At 46.9% G+C, this 24,881-nt stretch overlaps 1 protein-coding gene across 1 annotated transcript in view; it reads left to right on the top strand.

The window, feature by feature from the left end:
* kremen1 (kringle containing transmembrane protein 1) overlaps positions 1–21,926 on the top strand; it is a 224,400-nt gene extending 202,474 nt beyond the window's left edge. The window contains 1 exon segment of the mRNA XM_038791451.1: positions 20,256–21,926. Coding sequence (XP_038647379.1) covers positions 20,256–20,412 — 157 coding nt within the window. The 3' untranslated portion in view covers positions 20,413–21,926.
* Positions 21,927–24,881: the final 2,955 nt, after the last annotated feature.

Below are 24,881 nucleotides of genomic sequence, written 5' to 3'. Positions count from 1 at the left end.
TAGCAGAGGGATTGAATTTAAGAGCCGTGAGGTGATGATGCAGCTGTACAAAACCTTGGTCAGGCCACATTTGGAGTACTGTGTGCAGTTCTGGTCACCTCATTTTAGGAAGGATGTGGAAGCTTTGGAAAAGGTGCAAAGGAGATTTACCAGGATGTTGCCTGGAATGGAGAGTAGGTCATACGAGGAAAGATTGAGGGTGCTAGGCCTTTTCTCATTAGAACGGAGAAGGATGAGGGGCGACTTGATAGAGGTTTATAAGATGATCAGGGGAATAGATAGAGTAGACAGTCAGAGACTTTTTCCCCGGGTGGAACACACCATTACAAGGGGACATAAATTTAAGATAAATGGTGGAAGATATAGAGGGGATGTCAGAGGTAGGTTCTTTACCCAGAGAGTAGTGGGGGCATGGAATGCACTGCCTGTGGTAGTAGTTGAGTCGGAAAATTTATGGACCTTCAAGCGGCTATTGGATAGGTACTTGGATTAGGGTAGAATAAGGGAGTGTAGGTTAACTTCTTAAGGGCAGCACGGTAGCATTGTGGATAGCACAATTGCTTCACAGCTCCAGGGTCCCAAGTTCGATTTCGACTTGGGTCACTGTCTGTGTGGAGTCTGCACATCCTCCCCGTGACTGCGTGGGTTTCCTCCGGGTACTCCGGTTTCCTCCCACAGTCCAAAGATGTGCAGGTTGGGTGGATTGGCCATGACAAATTGTCCAAAATTCTATGATTAACCTAGGACAAAAGTTCGGCGCAACATCGTGGGCCGAAGGGCCTGTTCTGTGCTGTATTTCTCTATAATCTATAATCACCCCAGGCTGGAATTGAACCCGGGACCCTGGAGCTGTGAGGCAGCTTCCAGATCGTTAGTGTATATTGTGAGAAGTTGTAGTCCCATCACCGACCCCTGAGGCACACCACTAGTCACCGGCTGCCATCCTGAAAAAGACCCCTTTATCCCTACTCTCTGCTTTCTGTCAGTCAGCCAATCCTCTATCCATGTCCTTAACTTATTTAACAGTTAACAAGTTGGTTAATTGGCCATGCTAAATTTCCCCTTAATGTCTCAAGATGTGCAGGTTAGGTTCAGTTACATGGTTATGGGGATAGGGTGGGAGATTGGGCTTCAGTTGGGTGTTCTTTTGGAGGGTTGGTGTAGATTCGATGGACCGAATACCCTCATTCTCCATTGTGAGGAGCACTCTAAGCAGAAGATGGGTCCATTAAGAGGGTGTATGTACCTCCAAGAGAGATACTTTCAAGTAACTTTTGAAGGAAGTGACAGGTGGACCCATAAATGGTTCCAGAAGTTCGCGGGATGACCATAAGTAGCCATAATGCTCACACCAAATCGCTCACTAAGTTGCCAGTGATTTATTCTTTCTGTTACGCCTTTAGATTTTGCTTTAGTTGCCCTCAGGGTATGTGTGAGAGCTACCTGGAATAGATCCCTATCATAATGCCTGAGATCAGGAATGTACACCCCTACCAACCTAGAAAGTTAATTAAAGCTGACAAACAGCCTCAAAATAAGCAATAGGTCAAAAAGCAGCTGACAATAGGCCTGTGATGGGTAATTACATTGAAAATGCAGCGCAATTCAGAGCTAGGATACTTTATCGTGCAGGTCAATCGAACACATGTTTTTTTCATGTATATTTTTCCATTTTTACAAATAATACAACAAACCCATAATACTGGTGCAGTACCGCATACATGCTTATGCGTACCTATAAAAAGGGACAGGAGAACACCTAGTTGGTTCAGCTTAATCATTAAACTTGGTACCTCTGTTTAGGCAAGGAAAGATGGTGTATGGATAAGCTAGAGCATGGCGGAGTAAAGGATAAGGCAATGAAACCATGGTAACATGATGCACACCTTCCGGTGTAACGTTTGCTCATTTAGCCAAAGAAAATACAGGAGAACATTTTTGTGCCCCGTTTGAATGTGCACCAAAGCATACTTCCCCCAATTCCAATTATACCATAGGCACCACCAGTGACATAATGTAATGTATTTTCCTCGGATAGCAGACCTGTAGCACTGCAGGAGCCAGTTAGTAATTTTTTAACCCCCAAAATAAAGAAAAATTAATATAGAAAATATATTAAGATATTATTTCAAAGAGGATATTTTACCTATAATCACAAGACGCAGCACATCCCCATCCCCACAATCTGGTACAGTACAGAGTGATAATTATTCCAGATTTATATGCATATACAGAGAAGACCAGCAAATATTCATACCATTGCCAGAGTCATCATTATAGTCGTCGCCTCTCTTCATATGGAATATGAAAGGATCAAAGGATGCCAAAAGGAGCAGGGGATCTCAGGATACCAGGATAAAGCCTTGACCATATGGCCCAATGGTGCACGCCCTCCTCCAAAAGGGAAAATAAAAGAAAGCTACATACCATACGAGATCCCTTATGGGGGGGGGAGAAAAAAAAACGAAACCTAACTCAGCTTTCCAAGACCTCCTAGCGATGAAAGGCTGCCCCAGGAGGTGGAGGGCAACAGAATTCCGCCTTCGGTACAAGATGTGGCTTGACGGTGTACACGTAATATACAGGAGCCAATAAACTGAAGGATACATAAACCATAACTCCCTACACCACAGGCCTCACTCCTCTCCAGTCAAACCAGAGGCACCGTTCAGGCCCCACCAACACTGGAAAACTTAAACCATTTCCCACTGAGGAAACCCCATCAGCAAGAAGAAGAATCGTTAATTTTCCTCCCGGCACACTTTCGCAGAAAGGATACCAGGAACAGAACCGTGGGCAGCAAGCTAGCACAGTGGTCCAACAATGCTGAACCGAAGCAGACAAACTCGCACTTAGGCCCTGCAGTCCAAAGGATTCTACCTCCCCAGTGGGATCACCAAGAAGGAGGGCAGTCTCGGAGTTCCCCAAAAGGGGACATCTCGGGGGAGAGTGACCTACTCCACCACCCAACATACCTTCCACCTGACCCAGATAAACACAGTTACCACTGCCCTAACCTACTCAATTAAGAGACTGCCTTCACTACACTTGAGTGTTTTAAATATAGAAGACCAACCCAAGAAAGGTAAGATATCCAAAGATTAACTGACCAGTACAAATTCAAACAGGTAAATATTGCACAACCCTCATGACACACAGCCAATGCAGCATGATTTTTGCAGTATAACAGGATAACAAGTGCCAAACATCTCTGTGCTCATATGTCAAACATCATTGTCAGGATAAAAGGCAGCAACAAGAAATCAGGGTGTAATCACAAGGGGAGAAAGTTCAGGATTAAGGATGAACTGCAGGATAATAAAACCATCTACAGAGCTTGAAAAGGCCAAAGCCATGACAGGATCATCGAGCAACAACCAGGATCCATCTGGAGTCTCACCGAAGCCCCTGCACCTCCACCATGTCGTGTCCCGAAGCCTGGGTAATGAGGAACCTAGGCCCTAGGTAGTTGGCGAAGAGCGGTCACATTCGGCAGCCTCCAACCCTTCTTGATGAACATTGAGGACAAGACAATACAATACTAGTAGTTGGGATCCTCGACCAAACCCAGGCCTCGAAGACCAGATACAATATGCTCCATCAAACTCGAAATGGCTAGTCCTCAAATCGAGATTATGAAAGCAAGGCAGTCAGTTCTCAAATTCGGCTGGGAATTCCTCTCCTCGAGAGAGACCGAGGACACAGATACTCCTTCTTGGCCACAGCTCCCCGAAGCATCCAGGATATTTGACATACCATGCAGCAGGGTTTCCAAGGCCTGAGGAAATTGCCCTATCGACTGACAAGATTCTCTTCTCCGCTTCATCCATTCTCTGTAGTTCATCAATGTGATCACCAATAACCTGTGCCAGGGACCAAGACCATTGACCACAACTTCACTCACAATGGCAACCATCATCTTGACGCAGTGGGTGATGTTTCACTGCACTGGAAAGATGTGCGATGTGTAAGAGAAACAACGAACCCGTCTCTTCTGTTGCACAAGGCAGCATGATAAATATTAAACCCAAAGAGTTATTTTTTCCAAGCTTAAAAGTGTTAATTTTAGCAACAGCAGAGGAGAAATGACAACAAGAAGACGTAGCAGCTCTCTTTGTAAAGAAGAACTGACAGCATTTAGTCCTACATTGACACCGTATTATTTTGAACTTCCATCTCCTTGCCAATCTAACAAATCAATAAGCAGTGTTCTGAATTCATCTTAAATGTATCTTTGTAAGATCACCCCTCCGCCCTCTTCTCCCTCCTCCCCAAACCCCAGAGTTCATTTACGCATTCCCCTCCTTTAAACGCTGCTGTCTCCGGCTGGGTCCTGTTTCTGGCTCCTACTTTTTTTTAGAACAGTACAGGCCCTTCGGCCCTCAATGTTGTGCCGAGCCATGATCACCCTAAAACCCACGTATCCACCCTATACCCGTAACCCAACAACCCCCCCCTTAACCTTACTTTTATTAGGACACTATGGGCAATTTAGCATGGCCAATCCACCTAACCCGCACATCTTTGGACTGTGGGAGGAAACCGGAGCACCCGGAGGAAACCCACGCACACAGGGGGAGGACGTGCAGACTCCACACAGACAGTGACCCAGCCGGGAATTGAACCTGGGACCCTGGAGCTGTGAAGCATTTATGCTAACCACCATGCTACCCTGCTGCCTGCTACCTGCTGCTGTTTTCAAAGGGAATTGAATGTGGCTGCTGTATCTTCTGGGAAGAAACTTCTGAGAATTCCCCCCAGGATGTGCATCGGCATCAGGACAGAAAAGTGTTGTGAATAGTGAATAGGCAGTGCTGTGAGACGTTGTGTGAGAGGAAAAGCCTGACTAGGAGTAGCCAGGAGCAGCACCAAAGGGGAGGAGCAGGAAGGAAAAATAGGAAGCCATGCTGAGAGGGGTAATGGGGGGGGGGGGGGGTTACCAATGGACCGGCAGGGTGGTACAATGGTTAGCACTGCTGCCTCATAGCGTCGGAGACCCGAGTTCGATCCGGGCATTGAGACACTGTCATTGTGGAGTTTGCACGTTCTCCCCGTTCTGCGTGGGTTTCCTCCGGGTGCTCCGGTTTCGTCCCACAGGCCAAAGCTGTGCAGGTTAGGTGGATTGGCCATGCTAAATTGCCCCTCAGTGTCCAACGGTGTGAGTGTTAGGTGGGACTACAGGGATAGTGTGGGGCAGTGGGCCAAGGTAGGTGCTCTTGCAGAGGATAGGTGCAGACCTGATGGGACAAATTGCCTCCTCCTGCACTGGAGGAATCCAAGGTCCTATGGGTAAGTGGACAATACTCTGAAGATACTGTGTAATTGGACTTGCCAAGCAGAGTATGTAGCAATGGATCCAGAAACTGTCGCCCTATCCTTAAACTCATAGATTCCTTATTCGTGATGCCTCTGTCAAATTATCCTTGATGCCAACCAGTGTTACCACCAGTTGAGAAGGGTTGTACTAGATCACTTCTATTTAACCTCTTCAATCGGTCACAAGAAAGATTTATATTGCCCTTTTACAGGGATATGCCTTTTCCAAATCTGAACGTATTTAACTATTTAAGCTGTGAGCAATAATGAGCCAAGGTTTTCTTGGGTCAAAGAAAGGTCAAACGTATTAACCACTAAACCCGAGAAACAAAAATAATTTTATAAAATGCAATGCTGTACACACACAGGCATCAGTAATGTGGGAAGTTAGAATCCAATAGAAAAACAATTAAAGGAATATACGGTTGAGTGTCCTTTGATTGCCATTGAGGCATAGATTTAAAAATGTTCCAGTGGATTTGGATGAACCTGTTTTGTGGGTATGGTCAAATATACAGAGAAACATAGAAAATAGGAGTAGGAGGAGGCCATTCTGGCCTTCGAGCCTGTCCCGCCATTCATTTTTTAAAAATAAATTTGGAGTACTGTATTCATTTTTTCCAATTAAGGGGCAATTTAGCGTTGCCAAGCCACCTAGCCTGTACGGGCGCAATTCTCCGCAACGGCCGACGCCGTCGTGAAACCCGGAGTGTTTCACAACGGCGTCGGAGACTCCTCCTCGCCCCCTATTCTCTCCACCCCCCCCCCCGCCCCCCGCCCCCCGGGGGGCGAGGAGCGGCGTTGCGGAGAACTCGGCCACTGGGCCTTGACGTTTGCGTCAAGTCGGCGCGCCAAGAATGACGCAGCCGGCGGCGCCTAATGACGTCAGCCACGCATGCACAGGTTGGCCGGCTCCAACCCGCGCATGCGCGGTTGCCGTCTTCCCCTCCGCTGCCCCGCAAGACGTGGCGGCTTGATCTTGCGGGGCAGCGGAGGGGAAAGAGTGCATCTCTTGAGACGCCGACCCGACGATCGGTGGGCACTGATCGTGGGCCAATCCCCTCCCGAGCACGGCCGTGGTGCTCAATCCCCTCTCCGCCCCCACAGGCCCCAAACTCACCTTTCGCGCGCTGTTCGCGCCGGCAGCGACCAGGTGTGGTTGCCGCCGGCGTGAACATGTCGGGAACGAGAGGCCGCTCTGAGAGGCGTGACGCAAAACGTGACACGCCATTTGGGGGGGGGGGTGGGAGAATCGCGGGGGGTGCCAGAGCGGCCCTCCCGCAATTCTCCCACCCGGCCTGGGGAGCAGAGAATCGCGCCCCACATCTTTGGGTTGTGGGGGCGAAACCCACGCAAACACGGGGAGAATGTGCAAACTCCACACGGACAGTTATCCAGAGCCAGGATCGAACCTGAGACCTCGGCGCCGTGAGGCTGCAGGGCTAACCTGCTGCGCCACCGTGCTGCCCTGTGTCCCGCCATTCATTATGATCATGGCTGATCGTCCAACTCAATATCCTGAATCTGCCACCCCCATATCTTTTTGATCTCCTTCGCCCCCCCCCCCCCCCCCCAAGTGCTATATCTAACTGCTTCTTGAAAACATAGTGCTCAACTGCTTTCTCTGATAGCTAATTCCACAGGCTGACCACTCTGGGTGAAGAAATTTCTGCTCATCTCAGTCCTAAATGCCAAAAACCTCAGACTGTGACCCTTGGTTCTGGACACCCCCACCATGGAGATAATTCTTTTTCGATCTACGCTGTCTGGTCCTGTTAGAATTTTATAGGTTTCTATGACATCCCCCCTCATTCTTCTGAACTCCAGTGAACACAATCATAACCGATTCAATCTCTCCTCACACATCAGTCCAGGCACCCTAGGAATCAGTCTGGTAAACCTTATCTGCACTCACTCCATAGTAAGTACATCCTTCCTGATGGAACCATCAATTCTACGGACACGTGCTTGTAGGATTAGAATAGCGGTTTTAATATACTTACAACAGAGCCAGCCTGTTTGGCCATTGAATTTTCGATGAACTGGCCGGCTGGCTCTGTGGCACGGAACTTTATACAGCAGCTCCAGGGGGAGGAGTTCTGGGCGGAGCCAAGGGGGGAGCCCAGTACAAACTCTCGAGTACTCCCAGAGCTACTCCCCCTGGTGGTCAGGTAGTGCAACTGCACTTACAATATCGGTACAAATATACAATGGGAACAGAGTGACATTGGTAACTTATAATACCGTGTGAATCTCATTCACCGCACTTCCTCAGATAAGGAGATCAAAACTGTGCACAATATTCCAGGTGTGGCCTCATCAAGGTCCTGCATAATTGCAGCAAAACATCCCTGCTCCTGTACTCAAATCCTTTCACAATGAAGGTCAACATACCATTTTCTTTCTTTACCGCCTGCTGCACCTGCATGCTTACCTTCAGTGACTGGTTTAAGAGAACACCCAGGTCTCGTTGCACATTCCCATCTCCTAATTTGTGGCCCTTTAGATAATAATCTGACTTTTGTTATTGCTGCCAAAGTGGATGACTTCACATTTATCCAAAATTAATTTGCCCACTCATTCAACTTGTCCAAGTCAGACTGAAGGATATCTGCATCCTATTCACAGCTCACCCTCCAGTCCAGTTTTGAGAGATGTGAAGACATTGCATTTTGTTCTCTCATCCAAATCATTATCGTAAATAACTGGATTCCCAGTACCAATCCCTGCGATATCCCACTGGTCACTGCCTGCCATTTGGGAAAAAAAAAATGTATTCCTGCTTTTTGTTCTTGTCTGGCAACCAGCTTCCTATCCATCTCAATATGCTACCCCTGATCCCATTTCCTTTAATTTCATACACTAATGTCTTAATGTGGGACTTTGTTGAAAGCCTCCTAGAATTTCAAATAAACCACATCCACTGGCTCCCCCTCATCATCTCTACTAGTTTCATCCTCAAAGAATTCCAGCAGATTCTTCAAGCATGATATCCCTTTCATAAATCCAAGCTGACTCTGTCCAATCCTGCCACTGTTTAAAATCTTTGATAATGGATCTCTAAAAGTTTCACCACTACTGATGTCAGGTTAATTGGTCAATAATTCCCTGTTTTCTCCATACCTTCCTTTTTAAATAATGAGGCTACATGAGCTACCCAATGTGTAGGAACTGTTCCAGAGTATATATATAATCTTGGAAGATGATCATCAATTCATCCCCTATTTCTAGAGACACGTCCTTAAGTACTCTGGGATGTAGATTCTCAGGCCCTGAAGATTTATCAGCCTTCTATTCTATTAATTTCCAATACCATTTCTCCACTAATACTAATCTCTTTCAGTATCTCCCTTTCACTAAACCCTGTGTTCCCGAACATTTCTGGTCTGTTATTTGTGTTGACAAATACATGAATAGGATGGGAATAGAGGGATACGGACCCCAGAAGATTTTAGTTTAGACGGGCAGCATGGTCGGCACAGGCTTGGAGGGCCGAAGGGCCTGTTCCTGTGCTGTACTTTTCTTTGTTCTTTGTGAAAACAGGACCAAAGTATGTATTTAGTTGGTCAGCCAATTCTTTGTTCCCCATTATAAATTCCCCTGTTTGTGACTGTAAGGGACCTACATTTGTCTTCACCAATCTTTTTCTCTTCGCATACCTATAGAAACTTTTAAAGTCAGTTTTTAATCTTTCCTGCAAGCTTACTCTCATATTATAGTTTCCCCTTCTTAATCAATTCCTTGGTCCTCCTTTGCTGAATTTCTAAACTGCTCCCAAACCTAAAGTCTATTGTTTTTCTTGGCTAATTTGTATACTTCTCTATTTTCCCTTGTAAAATATGGTATGGCCACCTTTCCCATTTTACTTTTGTGGCAGAAAGGAATAAATAATTGTTGCAGTTCACCCATGAGCTCCTTGAATGTTTGCCATTGTCTATCCACCGTCACCCCTTTAAGTAACGTTTCCCAATCCATCATAGCCAACACACGCCTCATATCATTGTAGTTTCCTTTATTTCGATTCAGGACCCTAGTCTCAAAATCAACTACGTCACTCTCCATCTTGATTAAAAATTCTATAATATTATGATCGCTCATAATAATAATAAGCGCTTATTGTCACAAGTAGGCTTCAATTAAGTTACTGTGAAAAGCCCCTAGTCGCCACATTCCGATGCCTGTTTGGGAAGGCCAGTGCAGGAATTGAACCCGCGCTGCTGGCATTGTAATCTGGAGTTCCCTGGGGACAACCCGTGCTGCTGGCATTGTTCCCTGAAGTTCCCTGGTTCATTCCCTGGGGGCCTCGCACCACTAGATTGCCAATGATTCCTTTCTCATTACAAAATACCCAGCCTAGGATGGCCTATTCTCTAGCTGGTTACTCAATGTATTGAACCAGAAAACCATCCCGTATACCACCCCAGGAATTCCTCCTCTACCGTATTGTGACTAATTTGATTTGCCCAATCTTTATGCAGATTAATGTCACCCATAATTACAGATGTTCCTTTATTGATGAAGATGTTGTAATATTACAAAATCTTGCATCGCTGGTAGATTTATCTCAACATTGTAACTAGGTATTACACTTGTTTTGTGAGAGAGAGGGATAGAGAGGGCCAGGCTTTCAGCCTGTTCACTGTGCTGGAAACTTTCTTGCAATCTCCCTCCAGTGCCTGCACCTTGGCCTGTTATACTTCAGCCTTTGTTTATTTCCAAGAGGTTTTGGGTGGGTCTGTCTGTGGCAGCCATGTTCTCAATATCCATAGCTGAACAACTTAATGTCTCTTCCCTAGCCAGTGATGGGTTTGGATCGGCCTCTGAATGATGGGAAATATCTTTTTGTTAGCACTCCTTTGAGGGGCCAGATGGCCCACTCCTGCTCCTAGTTCTTATGTTCTTATTGTTTCCTCTTCCCCCTCTCCAATATTGTTATTACTAATAGAATGAGAGCATGATTGCAGCTCAGAGAGAGACCATTTGATTTGCCATATCTGTGCCAATGTAACAGCAAATCAGCCAGTCCCACTCCCCATCCTTTCCCATCACCTGGCAATTTTACTTCTCTTTAGGTTCTTACCCGTTCCCTTTAAATGAAGGTGTTCAAAGAAAATGCAAGGAATGCTCCATTAAAGAAAAAATCCCCTCTGATTTTCCTCCATGGTTCCGTCAGGGAGCAATTGTTCAGAGTTGGCAACCCTATAACTCTTCCCCTTCTTTGCACACCATTTTTAAAACCAGTGGCGCGATTCTCCGAAATGGAGACAAAGTCCTGACGCCGGAGTGAAAACCGGTGTCGGAGCCCGCTCCCAGCCCCCTATTCTCCCGCCCCTGGGGGGCTAGGAGCAGTGTCGTGTATTTTACATGCCCTGGGCCTTGGCGCCGCGTAAAAAGTGGCGCCGCGTAAATGACGTGACCGGCGTCGCGTAAATGAAGTCACCCGCGCATGCGCGGTTACCGCCCTCCCCGAGGCCGCCCAGCAAGAAGATGGCGGATGGATCTTGTGGGGCGGCGGAGGAAAGGAGGTCCTCCTTTAGAGAGGTCGGCCCGCCGATCGGTGGGCCCCAATCGCGGGCCAGACCCCATCGGAGACCCCCCCCCAGGTGAAGGAACCCCCTCCCCCCCAACAGGCCGCCCCACCAGCGTTCCCGCACAGTTCCCACCAGCAGCGACCAGGTGTGGACGGCGCCGGCAGGAACCTGCCGGGTCGGAGCGGCCGCTCGGCCCATCTGGGCCGGTGAATGGTGGGGGTACCGGCGAATCGCCATTTTGAGTGTCTCGGGCGATTCTCCGGCTGGCGCAGCGCAGAACTCGACGGGGCCGTTCTCGCCAGTTGGGAGAATGGCGGGACGGCGTCGCGCGATAAAATGGCGCGGCCGGCGATTCTCCCAACCGGCGCGGCCTCGGAGAATCGCGCCCCAGGTTTGTACAAACAATGCCCCTTTAAGGCTTTTGGAGAATTTGTTTTTCTGGTTCACGAAGCTCAGTGCAAGAAGGGCTCCTGCTGTTTTATAAGCACAACATGTCATTAGCTGAGTTGATATTCTGTGCACTTTTTAATACACTGTAGCATGACCAGAAACCAAGCTGAAAAAAATTTCATTTGAAATTTGATTTGATGGAAGTTAATCTTATGGAGGAAAATAATCAAACTCTCCACAGCTGTAAAGCAGTATTAGTCACGAGACTTAACTGTGGATTCTCTTTGGAAATGAGATTAAAGGAGCAACAAACTGTGGTAAATACTTGGAATGTAAATTAATTACCCCGAGATGTGTTCCATGTGTTCAATCTTTATTTGTTTCATCCACTTATTTTGAAAACAGCGGAGCCCAGAAGGCGCCTGCTTCCTTCATGGTGAGGTCAAGAGAATAGCATATGGTAATGCCAGCCAATTGGACCTCTGCCGACCCTGTCCACACCCAGTATCATCATCGTGCTTGTCCAACCCCAAACCATCAGTGGCAGCTTTTGTTTATTTCTGTTTTATTTATTAATCTTTGCCCCTCCCTTGCTTCCGCAATGAGAACAGAACAGAGAATAAGGACCGTATTTTCGGGGTCCTCGAGGGACGGGAGCGGAGGCTGTGGGGGGGCACATGATAGGTGGAACACCCGGAAAATACCAGTTTCAAGGTGGTGACCCCGACACTGCCAAAATCACCAGTTCAGGGGGTGGGCAGAACAGTATTCCAGCTCTCCTCCCCCATTAAGGTCAATTAACACAGCTTAACAGTTCATTTTGAGCTCAAGGAAGGGGAAGGATGGGGTTTTGAAACGGGGGGGGGGGGGGGGCAATTGTAGAAGCTGCCAGTTTCATTTTAGCTGGGGGAAGGTGGGGAGCCAGTCGGCTTTGCCACAGGGCATCAGCACAGCCCCATGCTAAAGTCACCCAGGCAAGGGGGGATTTGGTACTTGGTAACGGGATCCCCTTGGCACTGTACAGATGGCAGTGTGAGCGGACCCTGAACACCCAGGCTTTGAATGTGGTCAGAATCTCCCAAGCAATGCTGGGGCAACAGAGGAAGGCGTAAAGCTGTCAAGGACAGAATTGGGTGGCAACCCACCCAGAAAGAAGGCTTCAGCTGGCATTGGGGGCACTACTGTTAGATTCGGGGCCCCAGGGTGATGACTGTCCACACCCCCTTGAGAAGGGCAGAATGCCAGGAGGACATGGGAGAGGAAAGACAATCAGGGAGGCAATGAAGGCCAAACCCTCAACACAACATGGATTATTGAAGACGGAGCCACCTGGAAATGTTGGGAATCAGTGCTGCAGGAAACTTCAACTCTTGAGGCATGTAGTCACTGACATCGCTACTCTCATGACTTAAATCCTTGCACTTCACAGCATTGCTTAATATGCCTTGCAGTGGTCATCAAGGTAACTATTATAGGTCTTGAATTTCCTTGATTCTGCCACCTTTCGAGCGAGGATCAGCTGTGGACCTCAATGGTATCTCACAAATGGCTGACCACCACCGCATCCGACTGGACATTGATGTCCTCCTTGCCTCTACTGGACAACACATTCCCCGTTCTCCCCTTGTGTGCGTGGGTTTCCTCCGGGTGCTCCAGTCTCCTCCCACAGCCCAAAGATGTGCGGGTTAGGTGGATTGGCCATGCTAAATTGCCCTTAGTGTCCAAAAGGTTAAGAGGGGGTTGCTGGGTTGCGGGGATAGGATAGATATGTGGGCTTGAGTGGGTTGCTCTTTGTAAGGGCCGGTGCAGACTCGATGGACCGAATGGCCTCCTTCTACACTGTAAATTCTATGATTCTATAATATGGCCTTTTTTTTGCCCCCCTTACCGGAGATGCAGGCATCATCGATTGCACCCTTTGACCATCAAGGCACCCAGTGACCAGGCAGTGATCCTGAGGGTCTGGAGAGATTAGATTTAGATTTGTTATCACATGTACCAAGGTACAGTGAAAAGTATTGTTCTGCATACAGTCTAGGCAGATTGCTCCATACCTGAAAACAGAACAAAAGATAAATACACAATATCAATACAGAAGCATAGACATCAGGTGATGCATATGGAATATAGTGCTACAAATGTAGAGAAGATGCGTAGAAAGAGCAGTTCAGTCCATAAGAGGGCCATTCAGGAATCTGGTAACAGCAGGGAAGAAACTGTTTTTGAATCTATTGGTGCATATAGTGCATGTTCTCAAACTTTTGTATCTTCTGCCCGAGGGAAGAGGTTGGAAGACAGGATAACCCGGTGGGAAGGGTCTTTGATTATGCTGCCTGCTTTCCCAAGGCAGCGGGAGGTGTCGACAGAGCCAATGGATAGGACCGGTGGACAACCAGAGAGAGTGGGGGAGACCAGAACTAAGGGACAGTTTCAAAATTCTAAATTTGGGGAAGTCAAAGGTTATGGAAGGTAGGCAGGAAAGTAAAGTATAGACTACAACCGGATCAGCCATGAACTTACTGAATGGTGGATAGGGCTCAAAGGACCAAATGGCCCAATCCTGCTCCTATGTTCCGACATCATTAAAGCACAATATCTGGGCAAAATCACATTGGGCGCGATTCTCCGCTGCCCACGACGGGTCGGAGAAATAGCGGGAGGGCCTTCCCGACATTTTTCCCGACCTCCCGGTATTCTCCCCCCCCCCCCCCCCCCCACGGCCGCCCCACGATACGAATCGCTGCTCGCCGTTTTTTACGGCGAACAGTGATTCTCCCCAGGCCGATGGGCCGAGTTCCCAGGCCTTTACGGCCGTTTTCACGAACGCAAACACACCTGCTCTCACCGTTCGTGAAAACGGCCGCAAAGTGCTGTCCCGGACAACCATGGCACCGATTGGCACGGCCGCACCACGGCCGTGCCAAGGGTGGCATGGGCCTGCAATCGGTGGGCACCGATCGCGGGCAGCGGGTCCGATACCTGTGCACTATTTGTTCCTCCGCCGCCCCGCAGGATCAGTCCGCGGGGCGGCGGAGGGGCATGACGGCCCGCGCATGCGTGGGTTTGACGCATATGCGTGGTGACGTCATCCGTGCATGCGCGGGTGGGAGCTGTCCAAACCGCGCATGCGCGGCTGACGTCATCATGCACGTCAGCCGCCGTGACGCTTGGCGCGCGGGCTTAGCGACGGTCGCTAAGCCCGCGATGCCATGCTTCACGGGGCCGCGCTGCTAGCCCCACCCGGAGGGGAGAATCGGGTCCCGGGAGGGGGCGCGGAGGCTGCCGTGAAACACGGCCAGTTTCATTTGCGGACAATCGCGCCCATTGCCTTTTATGTGAGATTGTCATGTGCTAGAGTGTTTTCCAAAATTACAAATAGTGAGAAGAACTCGCACAACTTCCTGCGTCTGGTGGCCCATGAGCAGGCAAAGCACATGCTTACCTCTGTTTTTCCTGGAACAGGTTGCTAGCTGATAAATTGAGGGGCATCACTCCGCATCAAGCATGTGGGTGCTTTGGGTAAGTGGATAGAGGAGTAGGCGGATGAGATCGATAGCTGGGGTGTGGGCAGATGGGTAAGTGGGAGGGTGAGTAGTGGGTAGAGGGTAAGTAAGGTTGGCTAGGTGGTTGAGGTGGGTAGCTGGATAAGTGGGGAAGGATTAGTTGGTTAAATAGATAGGAGATAGGTAGGTTAGATGTCTAGAGGAGGTAGGTGGGTGAGGTGGGTAAGTTGGTAGGGGTAGGTGTGTGTGGGGAGTATGGTCATGCGATGCTCAGGAGAGTAGCTGGGTCAGGTAGTGAGGGTAGTTGGGTCAGATCGGGAGGGTAGCTCGGTGGTCAGGAGGGTAGTTGGGTGGTCGGTGGTTGGCAGTCAGTTCGGTGGCAGTTGCAACAAGTCAGGATGATAGTTGAATGGTTGGGGAGTTAGCTGAGGGGTCAATGGGTAGTCCTGTCAAGTTGGGAGGGTAGTTTGGTCAGGATCATGTGGATAGCTGGGTTGGAGGGAGTAATTGGGAAGATCAGGAAGGTGGCTGGATTGGTTCGGGAGGACTGGGTCAGGTTGGGCCAGGAAGGTAAGTCAGGTTAAGGGAGTAGCCAGGTGGTTGAGGGGAAGGGGCAATCAGGGGTTCATGAAATTGATTGTGGGAGGCAGATGTGTCGTTCCCCAAAAGTTAGACTATATTTTACTCAGTCTAACATTTCCTGGGTAAGAATCTAGGTACGTACTGTGGAACTGTCCTAACCTAACTCAGTGGTGGGAATATTTGCGAAGGCTTACAGGGATCAAGGGAATTGACAATTCAAAATTCCTGGGCAATTTCCACATAAATCCACATATCAGGACTTCCACAAGGTCCCAACACCCAGTCGTGCATCTAGTCTCCGACAATCTGGAGCAAAGTGAGAACGTTTCAGAGGAACTGTAATCTGTTTACCTTTTCTGGACATTGTGTACTGCCGAGTATATTCCCTTATGCATTCTCCAAGAGGTAGCCTACGCTGCCAATACAAAAATAAAAGTGGGTATGTTGCAACAACAGAACCACAATGAAGATTCCGCATTGCAACACTGGGAAGGAGAGTTTAATAATTTGATTTTTTTCATTAGTGACCCCTTTAACTGCAATTGGTAGGCTTTGTGCCTCATGAGAAATAAATGTGAAAGGCCGCCCATTCAGAATTCAGAGTTTTGAACTCGGCCTTTCGCGGTGGACTGTTGATTGGCATAACTCTGCTGTTTCCATGGCAGCGCCTCTCTTCAAAAACTGGAAGGGAAAAGGCCTTAAAGGGGAGCGACTGTCAGCTCATAATTATACCTGAAAACTGAGCTGAAAGACTTGAGAATTCTTTCAACTCCGTTCTGCTTGCAAATTCCCCTGAAACAGCCTTTGAGCACAGCAACCACAGATAGGCTTCTGGCATTTGAACAGATATCATCATCAAAGAATGCAGTGGCCTCAAGTCATTGATCATTTCAAAGTTTAGAACCAGAACAGTTGACTTTCCAAATCTACGGCTCAATGTGTTTCAGCATGAGGCACATTACTGGTACATGTCAATAGATGCCAGAGTTCATGCTGGTTTGATTGTCCTTTATTCCAGGTGTGAGGGAACTGCAACCAATGAGTCAATAAGTGTAACTTGTATTCACCGATTGATGGAAGACATCAATCCCCACACGGGACAGACGGGGTGGAAATGCTTGTCTACCCTATGCTCCTTGCAGAGTACGAGCTCCCCCACTTGGGGTAGCCCAATTACCTCGTGTATATAAGTTCGGCCAGTCAGGCACCGACAAGGGAGAAACCTGGCAGTTGTCAGTGTACATATTTTGTTTGCTCATAAAACGTTGTTCTTATTTTTACTCGGTGTGGACTCCTCATCATAGAATTTACAGTGCAGAAGGAGGCCATTCGGCCCATCGAGTCTGCACCGGCTCTTGGAATGAGCACCCTACCCAAGGTCAACACCTCCACCCTATCCCCATAACCCAGTAACCCCACCCAACACTAAGGGCAATTTTGGACACTAAGGGCAATTTATCATGGCCAATCCACCTAACCTGCACATCTTTGGACTGTGGGAGGAAACCGGAGCACCTGGAGGAAACCCACACACACACGGGGAGGATGTGCAGACTCCACACAGACAGTGACCCAAGTCGAAATTGAACCTAGGACCCTGGAGCTGTGAAGCAATTGTGCTATCCACAATACTACCGTGCTGCCCTTATCAAAAGCCAAATGATTGAATGGTTTGGGTTACATTAAGTTGCAGCACAAATTAACTTGCATTTACTCGATATGTGATGTTTGAGTGTAAGAAATAGGAGCAGGATGAGACCATTTAGCCCCTCAAGCTTGCTCTGCCGTTCAATGAGAGCATGGATGAGCTTTGACATGAAGTCTACATTCCTATCCCATCCTCATATCCCTTGAACTCCCTTAGCCCAAAAGTCTATCGGTCTCAATTTGACTAAGCTGATCAACTCAACAGCCATCTCGGTAAAAGAATTCCAAAGATTTATACCCTTCTGGGTAAAGAAATTCCTCCTCATTTCAGTCCTACACAATCTTAACCTGATACTGTCATCCTTGGGTCTCGGCTCTCCTGCCAGAGGAAACAGCCTCTCAGAATTTATGTTGTCAAACCCTTGAAGAATTTTATAGGTTTCAATTACATATGACAATATTGGGTATAAAGCACAATAAACGGACCATTCAGCCCATCCAGTCCATGCTGATGTTTATGCTCCACTCTAGCCTCCTATCATCTTTCCTCATCTAAATATTTCAATGTAACCCTCCATCCCCTTCTCCCTCAAATGTCCGAGTATCCCCTTTACTGAACCTACATTATGTACTTCAACTTCTCCCTGTGGTAGCGAGTTCGCACAGAATCCCTGCAGTATAGAAGGAGGCCATTCGGCCCATTGGATCTGCATAGGGCCTCCAAAAGAGAATTCCAACCCAGGCCCACTCCCCCATCCTATCCCCGTAACCCAGCTAACCGTTTGAACATTAAGGGGAAACTTTAGCATGGCCAATCCACCTAACCTGCACTTTTGACTGTGGGAGGAAACCGGAGCATCCGGGAGAACCCCACGCAGACACAGTCACCAAGCGAATCGAACCCAGGTCCCAGGTGCTCTGAGGCGCCTTTGGATTCTTTGGAGAATGAAGTTTCTTCTGACTTCCCTATTGGATTTCTTGGTGACTATTCTCAGTTGACGGCTTCTAGTTTTGCTTTTCCCCACAAGAAGAAACATTCTCTCTTATCGCTTGATCAAAACCTTTCATAATTTGGAAAGCCTCTATTAGATCACCCTTTTTCAAAGAGAAAAGATAGACAGCCTGTCAATCCATTCCTGGTATGTAAATCCCCACATTTCTTCGAGTAATCCTTGTAAATCTTCTCGGCTCCCTTTCCTGTTCCTCTGTATCCTTTTACTAATATGGTGACCAGAATTGAGCGCAGTACTCCAAGTGTGGTCTAGCCAAAGTCAGACTGAGTTGGCTTGGCACAACTTTCCTACTGTTCAATTCTACATCCCTACTTTTCAAATCAATGAGGTCACCTTTCATTCTCCTCAAAAGATATTCCTTTTTGACCCAGAATCAATCTAGCCAACTTTTGTAGCAACCACTCCAAGACAAGTATATCCTTCCTTAGGTAAGGAGACCAAAACTGTAGGCAAAACGTCAGATGTGTTGTCACAATCGCAAGATTTGCTAGCACCTATACGCTTGTAATAAAGGTGAAGATACCAGTTGCCTTTATAATTGCTTGCTGTACCTATATCCCTTCTTATCACTGAATCATAGAATTTACAGTGCAGAAGGAGGTCATTCGGCCCATTGAGTCTGCACCGGCCCTTTGAAAGAGCAGCCCACTTAAGCTTCCCAACCTATCCCCGTAACCCAGTAACCCCACCCAACCATTTTGTGGACACTGAGGACAATTTAGCATGGCCAATCCACCTAACCTGCACATCTTTGGACTGTGGGAGGAAACCGGAGCACCCGGAGGAAATCCACGCAGACACAGGGAGAACTCCACACAGACAATGACCCAAGCTGGGAATCGAAACTGGGACCTTGGAGCTGTAAAGCAACTGTGCTAACCACTGTGCTACTACGCTGCCCTTATCAGGGATAGTCCACCACCTTTTCCATTTCCTAAACATCACGTTCCCTGCAATATATACAGAATCTTGGCCAACAAGCAAGCATGTCTCAGCAATGGCTAGGAAATCCACACCATTTATCACTATCTTTGTACGAATTCATCAATCTTAAGTCTCCTTTGTGCAGTCAACCTTTAATTTTACTTTTTAATGACCCTGATGTGACCTTAGTCGCTAATGCCCGATTAATCTTTCATAACTCTTTGACCTTCCCTGGCACAATTTACTTGCTTTTACCCAAATTTCTACTCTTCAGACTTGGAAATTTACCCATACTTGAACACAGCTTCCCCCTTTTAATAAAATACTGCAGATGCTGGAAATCTGAAATATAAACAGAAAATTCTGGAAAAGCTCAGCAGGCATGGCAGCATCTGTGGAAACAGAAGCAGAGCTCGAGTTTTGGATCTAAATGATCCCTGTACAGAACTGTAGACGGGTCATTTAGCCCTGAAACATTAACCCTGCTTCTCTCCATAGATACTGCCAGAGCTGCTGAGATTATCCAGCATTTTCTGGTTTTATTCCTGATTCCTTCCCCCTTATTTGTTTAAAAGTCTTATCCACCATCTTAGTTATTCAACTGAACTGGATATTGCTACCTTAGACCTCTTCAGTTTCTTGCTTTCATCATTTAACTATTCGTTTAACTCCAGTTTCTTTGTCGGCCGTGACTCTGTGGTCACCCTCTTAATTTTGACATTCTCAACTCTGAGACTCCTGTCTGCGTCGGCAGTTTGTGGGTTCAAGTCCCCGTAGAGAATTGGAATTGACACTGAGATGCCACTGGTGAGTATCGCTCAGTTTTATCTGAGCTGGTGGATTCACTGTCTGAATCACAGGAGCATTGAATTAATCAGTTAGCTGTGATGAAACTACGAGAGTTAATGAGGACAGGGATGGTGCCCAGGGTGGAAGTTCTTTTTGCACTTCTTCGGCTATGTCAACTTGTATATGGATCGAAGAATCATTTATGCTTGTCTCTCATCGCACGGCCGGAGGTTTAAAATCAATCTTAAAAAATAATCTTAAATTCATCGTAAAATTGATTTGGTCAGTAATTGGGGCACTTCAAGCCCATTGCTGCCACTCTCTATCTATTAGGTAACAGCAAGTGTGCCACATTACAACCCTGAATGGCATTTATCCAATGATAATAGAATAGATATGTGGCTTGAAGCCTCACCTGTTCCCCTCATCTAATGGAAGATTTGAAGTTGCACGTGATGAATGTAAAACTTTGTTAAAAATGAACTAATGATGTTCAAAGCACCTGTGAATTTAAGATAAATTAGATTTGGTACTTAAAAGACCAATATGTTTTTCTTTAGGTCTCGTCGAATTCCTGCACAAGAGAGCTCAGAGAATTGCAGCCAGTCCTCTCCGTCAGAACCCTGGGTCATCGCCTACAAACCATCAACTATTTTGTTCTTTCAGAAAAAGCTGAAGGACCAACATGGAGATCGAAGTCCTCTTGTGGGTGACTAACCTACTGCGGCAGAAGAGAACTAACATGCCCAAGAACCTTCGCCACTAGTCCTCAACATGGAAGCTCCTTTAAATGATCCTTCAGTTGCAACATCCGGCACTTTGATACCTCAGCGCGGAGGTGGCTTTAAACTCACTGGATTAAGCACTTCACACCGGACACGCGCATTCACGCACGCCTCATTTGCAACACCATCAGATCAGTTGGCTGACATATCCCAATGCCAGAGTCCAATGAAAAGAAAATATCTCAACAACTTTTGCACTCTTACAGTTCAACAAGGAGGAGGCAAGCACCAGCATAAGGCTCTACGCTACATTGACTGGATCGAATTGACTGGGTCTAATTAGGAAAGGTCATTTCAATTGACTTTCAGAATCCTTCTGGAAATAGTTGCAGACTGATAGTGATTCCTTCTTCCTGAGGGTGCCTCTTCTATTCGGTTCATGCAATGATCATTCAGTCCTTTCCATTCTTGTCTGCACTACCTAACTGAGCTCTACGGGTGATTTCTTAACTGTTGCAGAAGGGCAAAAACCTTCAACACCAAACCTGCTCTTAAATGATCAAATCTAAACTGCAATCATGTTGCAGGTAAGGCACTTAAGGAGAAGATTGAGAGAAAGCCATTGTAAAATCCACAGTGAATTGTGAGTCAAATTCAGCCTTCAAAACACTTGTTGCTGTTTCACAGGGGCTATCACTGTGAAGACGAAAGAATCACAGAAAGAAACCAGAAATATGCTCACATGTATAAGTCCATACCTACAATCCATTGGGAATAATAAACTCAAGGGTGAGCCTTCGAAATAGGGAATGCCAAAGTTCACCTTGTACTAAAATGATGCCCAGTTGCTAAAACTAGTGCTACATGTAGGGCTGAGTGAGCTGGTGATCATTCTGATTTGTTAGAGTTCTCTCCATTCGGTGAAAACTAAACTTTACACAAGCCTCTCCTGCCTTTTCAGAAATGCTTACGTCCAAAATAGGTATTGCATGAGCAAAATTTAATTTCTGTTTGTTTCTACTTTACCCCTCTACTATCTATTGTTTCCCCCTCTGTTGAGATACCTTACAAGTTGTCCAGTTGCCTTGCATGAGTTTCGGCAATGACCTGATCATGTCCTCCACCAATACTGGAATGTAACTAGTGTTATAATCTCCATAGAGACTGATAACATATAAAAAGAAATTCAAATTTCCAGTTAATAGGTGAAAGAAAGAAAACTCAAGATTTCACTTTTTAAAACATTTCCTGTAACAAATGCTGCAAAAACACTATTGACTAAACACTCTTCGTTTTGTAGACTTATACTTTAAACTACAGAGAGGAACATTCCCCTTTTATATTTGTTACCCATCACACACTCCATTGAATTGCAGTCGTTTTAGCAAACAGTTCTTCTTTTGTTTTTATTCTTTCACAGGATGTGGCCATGACTAGCTAGGCCAGCATTTATTGTCCATCACTAATTGCCTTTGAGAAGGTTGTGGTGAGCTGCCTTCTGAAACCACTGCAGTCCCATCTGTTGAAGGTACACCCACAGTGCTGTTAGGAACAGGGTTCCAGGCCTTTGACCCAGCAAAAGTGAAGGAACGGTGATATAGTTCCTCGATATAGTCAAAATGATATGTGGCTTGGAGGGGAACTTGCAAGTGGTGCTGTTCCCAAGCATCTGATGTCCTTGTCCTTTTAGGTGGTAGAGGACATGGGTTTGGAAGGTGTTGTCGAAGGAGCCTTGGTGAGTTGTTGTGGTGCATCATGTAGATGGTACACTGTGCATCAGCGGTCGAGGGAGTGAACGTTTAAGTAGGTGGATGGGTGCCAATCAAGCAGGTTTCTTTGTTCTGGGTGGTGTCGAGCCTGTTGAATGTTATTGATCCACAGTTATTCCCAGTTTCCAATGGGTTCTTATATCCCCATTCCACCAAATAATAACTTTGAGTGACTGTGTCCATTGACTTTCCTGAGTTTTCAGAGAGATTCTTAAATCCACCACGAGCTGTAAAGCCTTTTCTGATTATTATTTTACACCCTGGCCATGCCAAAATATGGAAGGCAGCAGGCTGCATCTCTTTGATTGGTAACTGACTTCCATTTGTATCCATCTGTGTTAGCTCGCAAAGTCAAAAGGCCTTTTCTCTCTGCTGACCACACTGAACCTCTGGGGCTGGATTCTCCGACCCCCCGCTGGGTCGGAGAATCGCTGGGGGGTGGCATTAATCCCGCCCCCGCCGCCCACTGAATTGTCCGGCACCGGAGATTCGGCATGGCGGGAATCACGCCGCGCCGATTGGCGGCCCTCCCAGCGATTCTCCGGCCCGCGATGGGCCAAAGTCCCGCTGCTGTAATGCCGGTCCCGCCTCCTTTACCGACCGGAATGGCGGCGTGGGCGGGCTCCGGGGTCCGCGGGGGGGGGGGGCGTGGGCCGATCGGGGCCCACTGATCCGCGGGCCGCCCTGTGCCATGGGGGCACTCTTTTCCTTCCGCGTCGGCCATAGCCTCCGTGATGGCCCACGCGGAAGTGACTCCCTCCCCTGTGCATGCGCGGGGATAAGGGCTTGGCCCCTAAAGGTGCGGAGAAACCCACACCTTTGGGGTGGCCCGACGCCGCAGTGGTTCACGCCACTCCATCTCGCTGGGACCCCCCCCCCCACCCGTACCGCTGGGTAGGGGAGAATCAAGCCCCTGATGTCTGTCTGTGATTGTCATTGTTTTGCAGGGAAGCCTGTAACCTGATCTCAAAAATGATTTCCACTGCCCTCTTACCTGCGGCAAGAGAAAAGACATTGACCTTGCACACAAATAGAAATGCTAATTAGCTGTCCTTGATCTCAATTCCCTTTCATTGTGGAAGTAAATGGATGCTCTACAACAAAACTGTTCACAACCCTATACATATAACACCATTCTGGGACTTTGGAGACTCAACATCTACTCATTGCAAATTGCCATTGCCTCCAAGCATAAATATCTTGCACCACCTTCTCAGTAAAGCAATCTAAGCCTCCCTTTAGTCTCGAACAAACTGCAGAACAGCTCCATAACCTCCTTCATTTACCCTAAATTTCAAGTCACAGTCCCAAATAAAGTAATCTTACCAACCTCATAATTGTCGCACCTCACCCAAAGAATGAAAAGCTATCGCCATGGTGATGAGTTTTCAAAAAGCACTACCCAGAATATATTAACTTAGAACATTCGGTACAATTCAGCAACTAACTTACAATTAAATTACTACATACAGTATAAGTAACATCCTTCCCACATGCTGCCACATTGTCCATTAACTGTTCATCCCAGCAGCATCATGATTTTTAACTTGTGTTAATCAAATACATGTAATAGTTAAGATTTAAAATCCTTTTTTCAGCGATTCCTAAAATTCTGTTAGTCAAATGGTGGAGAAATGGTTTCATTGCTAGGTACTTTCTTTCTCATGACGATTAAAATTCACATTGTTTCCGTCGCCTTGGTTAAAAGATAGCACAATTGATTCAGTCCAGGGAACTTTGCCAAGAACAATATTGCTGACTTGTGATAGTCCGCCTGGCTTTTGAATACCGGCAGGTTCTGTCACAACTCTTTTTCGTCTCTGGATTCAGCATTCCCTTTTGGTTCTTTTTCGAATCAGACTTCACATTGTCATCATAGAATCATAGAATTTACAGTGCAGAAGGAGGCCATTTGGCCCATTGAGTCTGCACAAGCTCTTGGAAAGAGCACCCTACTTAGGCCCATGCCTCCACTCTGTCCCCGTAACCCAGTCAGGATGTTGATTTTTTTAACTCAGTCTTTGGAACACCCTGTTCAGATTTTATCTTCTGATTTCCATTCTCGTTCACGGCTGTAGATTTTTTAAGGTCCAGATCAACCTCTGGAACCAGCTCCCACGCATTGGGCATGTCGCCTTATCTGTACTTACAGACTGTCCCAAAAGGCAGAAGCAACCTCCAATGCTTTTCCAACCTAAACACTTCATAATAGGATCAAAAAAGAATGACTCAGCCAAACAAACATTTGAGTAGTCTTTTCCATGTTTAAACACAGGATTACGACTTTCCTCCAATGTTTTAAACCGTTTGTTGAGGTCTTGATGGTGAATCAAAGAAATCTTGGTACTCTTTTACGGCGAGTTCCCTCACAGCTTTGAACTCCCATCACCAATTGGCACAAGTTTTTCTCAACTCCTCCTTTACAAGAATAATGGCTTCATCCTTCTAAAGTTTCAATTTGTTTTCTAAACTTTAATATGCCCTCATGGTTCCAAAATAACACGACTCTCGCCTGATTCAAATTGTTTTGGTTTACCGCACTGTTTTTCTTTGTTTGCCCATTAGCCTGGAACTCTGCTGCTGTATTCTGTTTTGACTTCTGCAAACTTGAATCTGCAGGCAAGTTCATAGCAGGCAGATACAGTCTGTTTGAGTTTTACTTTAACTCTTTGTTGCCAGTTGGAGGTTCCTG

The sequence above is a fragment of the Scyliorhinus canicula genome, chromosome 1, assembly GCF_902713615.1.
Source record: "Scyliorhinus canicula chromosome 1, sScyCan1.1, whole genome shotgun sequence".
NCBI classification, from domain to species: Eukaryota; Metazoa; Chordata; class Chondrichthyes; order Carcharhiniformes; family Scyliorhinidae; genus Scyliorhinus; species Scyliorhinus canicula.
This window is presented reverse-complemented; position numbering and strand designations above follow the sequence as displayed.